This window comes from Myotis yumanensis, unplaced genomic scaffold, assembly GCF_028538775.1.
Source record: "Myotis yumanensis isolate MYYU_CA2020_CCGP unplaced genomic scaffold, mMyoYum1.0.hap1 SCAF_7, whole genome shotgun sequence".
In the NCBI taxonomy this organism is placed as follows: Eukaryota; Metazoa; Chordata; class Mammalia; order Chiroptera; family Vespertilionidae; genus Myotis; species Myotis yumanensis.
This window is the reverse complement of record NW_027223758.1, coordinates 69068586-69077703: the sequence shown is the minus strand read 5'-3', so window position 1 is coordinate 69077703 and position 9118 is coordinate 69068586. Positions and strand designations below refer to the sequence as shown.

The 9118-nt window shown below is 45.9% G+C and overlaps 1 protein-coding gene across 1 annotated transcript; it reads left to right on the top strand.

Annotated features, from left to right (window-relative positions):
* Positions 1-2011: 2011 nt before the first annotated feature.
* WFDC9 (WAP four-disulfide core domain 9) lies at positions 2012-4507 on the top strand. Its single transcript, XM_070421606.1, has 3 exons — positions 2012-2096; positions 3747-3888; positions 4417-4507. The coding sequence occupies exons 1-3, from the start codon at positions 2012-2014 to the stop codon at positions 4454-4456; spliced, it is 267 nt and encodes an 88-aa protein (XP_070277707.1). The 3' UTR covers positions 4457-4507.
* The last annotated feature ends 4611 nt before the right edge of the window (positions 4508-9118 follow it).

Below are 9118 nucleotides of genomic sequence, written 5' to 3'. Positions count from 1 at the left end.
TATTTTAGAGAGAGGAAGGGAGCAAGAGAAACACCAGTGTGTTGTTCCGCTTATTATGCTCTCTTTGGTTGCTTCTTCTCTGTGCCCTGACAGAGAAGGATCCAACCCGCAACCTTGCTGTATCGAGAGGAGGTTCTAACCCACTGTGCTGCGCGCTGCCTGTCAGGGCCCCTCAACAAAACCCCTCTGGGTGCCCTGGCCCCTGCTGTGGGTCGGAGCTCGTCTGCTACAGCAAAGGTTTGGGTTCCATTCTGCCAGGGCACCTACTTAGGTTTCGGGTTTGATCCCTGGTTGGGGCTGACTGCTGCTCAGGAAGTGACTGAGGACCATGTGCTCTAGTCATTCGGTGGGGAGCTGGGATTCCATTGCCAACCTGGCCGACTCTGATCCCTGCTACCCCCACTCCTACATCAAGGATGACTTCAACTATGGCAGCTGCATGGCCTCCGCCAGCGTACACATCCGCATGGGTAGGTCACCCTCTCTGTGGCTCGCCAGGCATGGCTGCTGTGCAGTTGCCCCAGAGGTGGATTTCCAGGTTCCCAGGGAGAGCACCCTCCACGCTGGACTCCCAGGGAGAGCAGGGTCGGAGGGAAAGCACTTCGCCTGGAGCAGAGCACCCGTCCTGTGCAGGGCTCGCAGGGTTTGTGTCTCTGATCCAGCCCCCAGCAGCCCCAGCACCAAGGTGGTGGGCCTTGGGACTGCTGGGTGCTGGGGCTGCTGGTTAGTGTCTCCAATCAAGCCCCCAGCAGCCCCAGCACCAACTCAGGGGCTTGGGGATGCTGGGTGCCAGGCTCCCCTGCATGTTTGTGTCTCCAATCTGGCCCCCAGCAGCCCCAGCACCGAGGTGGCGGGGCTTGGGGCTGCTGGGGCCTGATGGGAGACATAAACACACAGGGCTTCCATCAAGCTTCGCTGCTCCAGCACTGGAGCCCTTAGGCTTCACTGCTTCTCCCGCTTGGAGCCTACATATGCAAATTAACCGCCATTGTTGTTGGGTTAATTTGCATACTCTCCTGATTGGCTGGTTAGCGTATTGAAGGTACTGTCAATTTACATGTATGCCTATTATTAGGTAAGATTGCCCAGTGGTAAATGAAACCTAAACACCTTAACGTGACAATTTTCCTTCATCAAGCTATGCTAAGACAAGTTGGCAAGGATGTGGGTTCGGAATGGAGTAGGTTGCAGGTCATATACAAATGTCATAGAATGGTAGCCCCCCAAACAACCGATCTCTTACAATTTAAGGGATTTTCTCTCTCTCTCTCTTTATTTTTTCTCTCCACAATCTTCTTTTCTTGCTCTTATCTCTCAAGTCACCTAAATCCAAATTGCTTCAAAGTCAATGAGTCAATGATTCACATGCCTAAATGTGACATTTACACCATGTATGCAGATGAGAGATTTAGGAGTCCCTTGAACAGTTGTTGGCCATCATCTTTTCTCAAGTACTGTAGAGTAACCCACCTAATCACTCACACTGGAATCCCTTTGGTATTCTTTATTTTAGGGTCTTGACTAAATTAGATCATGTGGTTACAAATGCTCTTTTAAAAAATCAGTACACTCACTGTGTTCTATTAATCCAATTTTATAAAAATAATCACTACAAGATGAAGGGATACAATATACTGGTTTTCTGTGGGTAGTAGAATTCCTAACGCTTATTCATTTTCTCTTTGTATTTTTTTTGTCTTAGAAATTACAAAATTTGAATATTTATTGCTTTGTAATGGGAAAAATAGCAATGCATTTGAAAATAATATGGAAAGGAAGCTGTATGTAATGTGAGATGGGAAAGGAGTCAGGGGAAGCCAATGCCTAGCTTGATATGTTGTTAGGTGCCTGAGGGTGCAAAGGAAATTAGGAGAAACAATAACACAATACTCACAAGCACTTTCTCTCTCTTTCCTGTCCTCTTCTCCCTGATTCCTTTTCTACCTCTAGCAGCATTTGGAGAAGACCTGTCTGGTGCCAGAACTTAACCCAAACACACACAGAGACGACCATGAAGCCCCGGGTTCTCCTCCTCATCATGTCCATCTGTGGGGCTGTGATGCTTCTGCCTGTGCTGGGAGGTGTCTGGAACTTAGGTGTGTGATGAGGGAGGAGGTGTTCTGCCCAGGCCTGGGAAGTCAGCATAAGTGATTCAGGGCCCAGTTTCCAGATTCAGCCTTCAAAGGACCAGAACCCTTCTGAAAGCAGAGACATCCAAGATGGATTAGGTAGGGTGTTCCCAATCTGGCATCCCTTCAAGCTCCCTCTCCCAGATCTGAAAGCAATATTGGGGATCTGGAAAGGCAATGTAGCTTTTGTCTACATTTCATTAGCTCACAGGAAGTGATATTTTCCAATGTCAGACCACCTTGGGTAGTGGAAACACCAGCACAGAGGTTCCCTCTGAGCCCCTATTTCAGAATCTCTGTGCCTGATCTGAGTGAGCCTTTGATGAATACCAAAAGGGTAATATTTTAACACATTCGTTTAGGTTGATGGGAAAAATATTTTAGACCAAGAAAAAATAGACAAGAGGAATAGGAGGTCCTTAGTGAGTCAAAGTTTGGGGTCTTTGATAAGAAAATGGGAATAATGGAGGGACAGAGAGGGAAGGTTCTTGACCAGTAAAAGGTATGGAATTTGGGGAGAGGCTTAATGCTTAGCTGGTATCAGCAGGATGGACTTAGAGCAGTGGTTCTCAACCTTCCTAATGCCACGACCCTTTAATACAGTTCCTCATGTTGTGGTGACCCCCAACCATAAAATTATTTTCATTGCTACTTCATAACTGTAATTTTGCTATTGTTATGAATCGTAATGTAAATATCTGATATGCAGGATGTATTTTTATTGTTACAAATTGAATATAATTAAAGCATAGTGATTAATCACAAAAACAATATGCAATTATATATGTGTTTTCTGATGGTCTTAGGTGATCCCTGTGAAAGGGTCGTTTGACCCCCAAAGGGGTCGCGACCCACAGGTTGAGAACCGCTGACCTAGAACATATTGTGTTCAGTGAAATATGTCAGACAGAGAAAGACAAATGCCATATGATTTCACTTATATGTGGACTCTAACAATCAAAATAAACAAACAAACAAACCAGAAAAAGACTCAGATACAGAGAATATTTTGGTGGTTGCCAGATGGGAGGAGGGTTGGGGGGGGGGGGGCGGGGAGAAGAGGTTGGGGAAAAAAGATAAAGAGATTAAGAATTGCAAATTGGTATTTACAGAATAGTCACATAGGAATATAAAGTACAGTATAGAGAATACAGTGAAAAATAAAAGTAAACAAAAAGAGAGAACAGAAGAGGGGAAAGGCAGGTTCCTAGTCTCCCCCAGCTCAGTTTTCCATTCTGCAAATTTCCATTGTGGGAATTGGAGCCAGAGGACATTGCAGGTCCTGAAACCTAAGGGTATATGAGAATAGATTTGGTGAGGTGGTGTCAGACATGGGGAGGGTGTCCTAGATCCTATTGTTAGGGAGCTGGGAGAGGGCTTGAAGGCCTGCAATGCTATGGGGACACCTGGAAAGATGGAAGTCACATCATGCAAAGATAATCTCTTCTAAAAAGACATTAGCTAGCATTCAAGGGAGGGATTTTCTTGTAAGGCAGAGAAATACTTCCTGGCTTGGAGCTCAGGTTCCAGACTTTAGAGATTGTTAAGCTTGAGAAGGGTTTCTTCACCAAATTGTGAATGAATAGACCCTGTCAAATCCTATCATCTTGCTTTCAGCTGAAATAAAAGAAGTTAAGCAGTGCTGGGTACAGCCTCCGTTACATTTTTGCAGCGTAAGATGCACTAGGGTACATGGATGTTTAAAACCAAATTCTACATGCTGCTGGACCTTCTGTGGAAACATCTGCTTGAACGATGAGTGAGTTGGTTGTGGGGGGAGGGGAATGGCGGGCCTGGGTGTGCTTCCTCACTCCCATTCAGAAGATGTGACCTGGAACAGAAGACTGCAGTCACCCAAATCCTTGGTCAAAGAGACAGGCAGCACAGGGCAATGCCCTCAGATCTCCACACCTAGGCTGCCACTCACTGCAAAGTAAACCAAATTACCAACATGGGGGCCTCTACTCGTTTTTTCACTTTCATTAAGTTCCCCAGAAACATCATCCTTCTGTATGTTTAATCCTACCTTTGTCCAAGGCCCCAGTTATTGCTGCCTTAGTCGGGCCTCTCAATGGCCCCTGTCTCAGCCAGGCCCAAGGAGACCTGGTCTCCAGTTCTGCACTCAATTGACAAACCTCTTGGGTAAGTTTGCTTAAAAGTGGGTAATTCCTGATCTTACAGAAACAATGCCTGTTCCCATTAACGGGGAACAAGGGTGTTATTAAGGTTGGGAATGAATGTCCACTGGGGTTCCATGACTTTTTACCACTTAACTTTTCTCTTCCAGGGAACCCTATAAAACACTGTTAAAGAAATCCAACGTTTGAGCTGGCTCCTCACGAGTGGGGCAGGAGGATGCCTCCAAGGTCTGAGAAGAGTGCAGCCTGGCTCCCTGTTGCAATACCCATGGGCTCCTCTCTGTTCTTTCCTTGACCTCTCTATCCTGAGAAGGCTCAAGTCTTTGCCAAATAAACCGTTATACCCACCTGAGGGCTCTGCTTTCTTTTGTACTCCATCCATGTGACCCAATTTCTCTTATTATAACCCCCAAAGGTCCCATCAGTTGTTCTGTCCCATCATGGGCACGGGCAGCCAACTCTACATTCAGTTAGACCTAGGTATTAGGCAAGTAAGCCCACGGCTTTAGCAAAAACACAGATATTTATAAAAATCTCATGGGGTTGACACAGGAAGTTTATCTCATTCACTATACGTTTCACTAAGAATGGTCAGTAAACAGCCACATGCACCATTATTCAAGAACACTGGCTCCATCTATCTATAGCTCCACCACCTCTCCCAGGGCCTCCTCTGTATCCGGCCAGCAGAGGGGAGAAGAAAGGTAGCATGGAGGCTCAAACAGAAGGTTTTTAAGGGCCAGGTCTACAAGTGGAGTTCATTATTTTTATCCACATTCTGTTTGCCATAATGTAGTCATATGGTCCCACTTATTTGCAAAGGAGACTGAGAAATATTGCTTACCTATATGCCCAAGAACAACAGAAAGGAGAATTTGGGGAACACATGGCAGTCTCTGAGCCAGACTCCTTAACCAAGGTCTAAGACCCTGGGCTCTGCATCCCTCTGTCCAATTGCACAAGCACCCCTCCCTCCCTGGGTGAGAAGCTGGCATCTGTCATTAGAGAAAGTGTTTAATTCCTCAGAGTGGGTACCCTGAGCTTCCAGAATCCGCAGTACCCTACGATTCCTGCCAGGTCAGTTCTGTCTTCTGGGCAGTTTTACCTGGGTAATATTACTCTTGAGATTTCAGGCAATGCAAGGCAGGCCTTCCTGCCCATATTCTTCCCCAAACTGTGACTGTTCTGGACTGTTTCAGGACTTGTGTTTTCTGAGCTCAAATTCTTTGGGGGAGACTTTATAGTGACTGGTTTGTTAGGGGGGTGGGAGCTGGATCTTTTCTCAAAGAACCAAAGGGTCACCCAGATCACTGAGCAAGGAGAGGAAGAAGAGAAATCAATGGAGTGTGTCCTGGGGCCTTGAAGGTGCCAATAACAGTAAAAAAAAAAAAACCTCACATACCTCTCCTTCTGGGAGATGATGCTCGTGTATTTTTTCCTCAGTTTTATCAGCTGCTCGTGTATATTTTTCTCGGTTTTATCAAAGTTGAAATTGAAACACTGCATGAGAGTTTCCATGGTGGAGGAGTGTGCAACAAAATGCCAATTATAGTTGGAATGTCCAATTGGTCATCATTGTAGTGCTGTCTGTGGAAATGTCTGCATATGTCTTCAAGAAAGGGGTAGGTTCTAGGAAGCATCTTTCCCTCGTCACGCGGTTCTGGAGGACTGTGGACTCCCAAACTTTGGGGACAAGGGTGGCAGGAGACTATGCCTCCTCAGTCCCAGTATCCAATCCAACCTGGTGACCCTTGCCTCTTCATCCTAGCCCCAGGGTTCCCACTCTCCACTTGCAGGCCTACCTGATTTATCCAAACCCCAGGATGTAATGTGTTTCCCCCACATCCCGCGTGGTTCAGGGTTCAGGATCTGGAAGAGGGGCCGCTCACAAATGAAAGAGAGGAGACAGGAAACAATTTGGAAATTGGGGGGCCAGGCAAGAGCCCATCCCAAGAGGACAGACTCCACTGGTGCTCAGGCCTCGCCATCCTTTTATTGAGTTTGGGATACACCCACAACCCTTACACAGGCAAGTTCCAGTAACAGGCAGGCTATCTTATCAGTAAAGATTTACATGACTATCTGGTGGGGAAATTGCTTCAGCTACCATTGTCTGGACTAAACAGTGGGTGCATAGCACTGACCTCTGCCAGAGCTGCAAGGGTCACCAGCCTTCCGGGCTCCTTGTCCACACCTCTCAGCTAGAGAAGACAATAAGTGGCTTCCCACATTCTGGTACAGCTCTGGAACTGTCTGCTGCCCCCTCTTCTCTTTTACCTGAGAGGATAACCCCTGCCTCCCCCTACAGATCTCTTTGCCTTCTTGCCTTTAGAGGCTTGATCTCCTTAGCCAAGACTCCTGGCTCTATCTCTTTTTGTTTATTGACTAAAATCCTGTGGGAAACTGCTTATATGTAGATGTTCTTAAAGCTATAGAAAGCATTGTCCCTTGGTGCAGGCTTTCTCCACTTATCTCAGGCGGTAGTCCTAGCAGATTCCCACAAGCTGATGCTACTTTTAACTAATCCTTGGAAGTGCAACCTTCCTTAAAGGTGACAGCACCACTGGTCTTGAATTGAAAGAAAATGCCATTGACCTCATCAGATTCTCTTCTTAGGCAAGGCCTAATTTGTTACCATTATTTATCCAATCATTTGGGATACAACAGGGACATTTTCAAATGTAAATGCTCCTGGAAAGAGTAAGCAACCTTCAGGGGGTTATAGAGAGCCTACCATGTGCCCAGGCTTGCGACAAGGGCCACTCCATGTGAGTGGAGGTGTCACGAACTCTCTCTGTTGGCATATAACCCAAGGAAGGGTGAAGTCTTATGATGCAGATAAGTAGGAACCAGGATGGGGCATGCTAAGAAGGGATCCATGGGATATGTGGTCAGTGCTTTAAGGTGTAGAAGACAGAGGGGTTACTATGGGTCATGGGATCAGATTTCCTGGAAGAAGAGATGCTTGGTCCTACCTTGAGGGATGATGAGAAATTGAGATACCTAAAAGGAAAAGTTCTTTCTCCTCCTTGACAGAATGAAATATAGAAGTTGTGAACAAGGTTAGATCATGAATTTGTACTAAGCTCTAGGACCTTAGCATGTCCCAATTTGTCAAGTTTTCATTTTTTGGTCCCTGTTATCATACCCACAAAAGCTTCAGAGCATAAGTATTGTTTGATAAATTCAGCAAAGGAGAACAAACAGGCACAGATGAGTGGCTGAACCTACCCAAGTTCACTCATTGAGTTGATTGCAAATGGATATACAGATCTCATTCTCAAATGCCTCTGTGCTTGAATTTCCTAAAATACATCTGTGCCAGTGGCCAGAGATGTGCTTAAAATAGGGGGTAGTAGGGAATAGGGTGGGGAGGGGCACTGGGCAGAAAGAGTTTTCATGAAGAGGGTGGAAGAGGACAGGTCCTAGTGTTCTCCTGGACAAGCAGGGGGTGATTGCCTCAGGACACAATCAGTGAACTGTTTCAGCTGAGCAGTTACCAACAAAAAGCAGTGAGAAAAACTCTGGGGCCACCTGGTAGATAGAACATTCTCATTAAACCCCAGGTGCACTAAAGAACATCAAGAGCCTTTGCACTTGACTGTGTTGTTTCAAAGCCTGCAGTTGACCCACGCTGGAAGCTGCAGAAGTAGGAGGTGGTTGGCATGCAAAGACGTGGGCTGGGAGTCCCTCAGGGGATCTCATTTTAGTATTACTGGAAGGATTTGTCCCAAGTAAATTGGCCCGCCATTGCCAGGCTACACTTTAACAATAGGAACCGCCCCCTCCCCCCAAAAAAATAATCAGTAAGAATACAGCAGATTTTTAAAAATATTTTTTCATTAACTTCAGAGAGAAAGGGAGAGGGAGATAGAAACATCAACGATGAGAGAGAATCATTGATTGGTTGCCTCCTGCATGCCCCACACTGGGGATCAAGCATGTAATCCCGGCATGTGCCCTGAGGTGGAATCGAACTGTGACCTCCTAGTTCATAGGTCGATCCTCAACCCCTGAGCCACAGAGGCTGAGCAGAATACAGAGGATTCAAATTACAAATAAAAAGGTGACTCCATATAATCAACTTACATAAAAAAGAACTCAGAATGACTGTGAAATATATACATTTTTCTTTAAAAACCATCTCAACAAATGTCAATGAATTGAAATCAAACTAATAAATAAAATAAAGTAGAAGAAATTTCCATCTGATTAAATATTAAGCAAAGCAATTCTAAGGAACCATGGGTCAAAATGAAATCATGATAAGAAATAGAAAACATTTTGCACTGAAAAATGAATATATGACATATCAAAAAATATGGATACAGAGTTATATCAACAAAATGATGACATTTTGTCTCCATCGCCCCAGAGAGATCAGCAGTCGGACAGTTATCTATGAACCCGTGGCTCCAGGAGAGTCTGGCGTCCACGTAGAAAGCTTCAGCAAAAAGGGGACACCTGTCATACTCTCAACAATGAAGTTTAGAAAAGGAATCTTCAGCAACACAGTGGAAGAAAAACACGGAGAAACCCGCCTGGGAAGAGAAGGAAGAAAAGCTACATTTTGCCGGCAGCATCCCATTCCCCACGCTGGCATTGCTCGGTGCCAGGAGGAAACCTCCCAGCTGGAGAGAGTTCCCCTCATCAGGAAAGGAAGAGTGGGGTGAGAGGCCCACTTCCTCAGCCTCCCCAGGAGCCACACAAAGGTCTGGCTTTGATTTCACCCCACCCAGACGGGCAAAGCTGAGACCTATACAGACAGCTGGCCGTGAGGGAGAAAAGCAGGGGCGATCGATGGGCAGCAGCACCTGGTAGGAGTGACAGCGGTAAACAGTGACCTGCTCT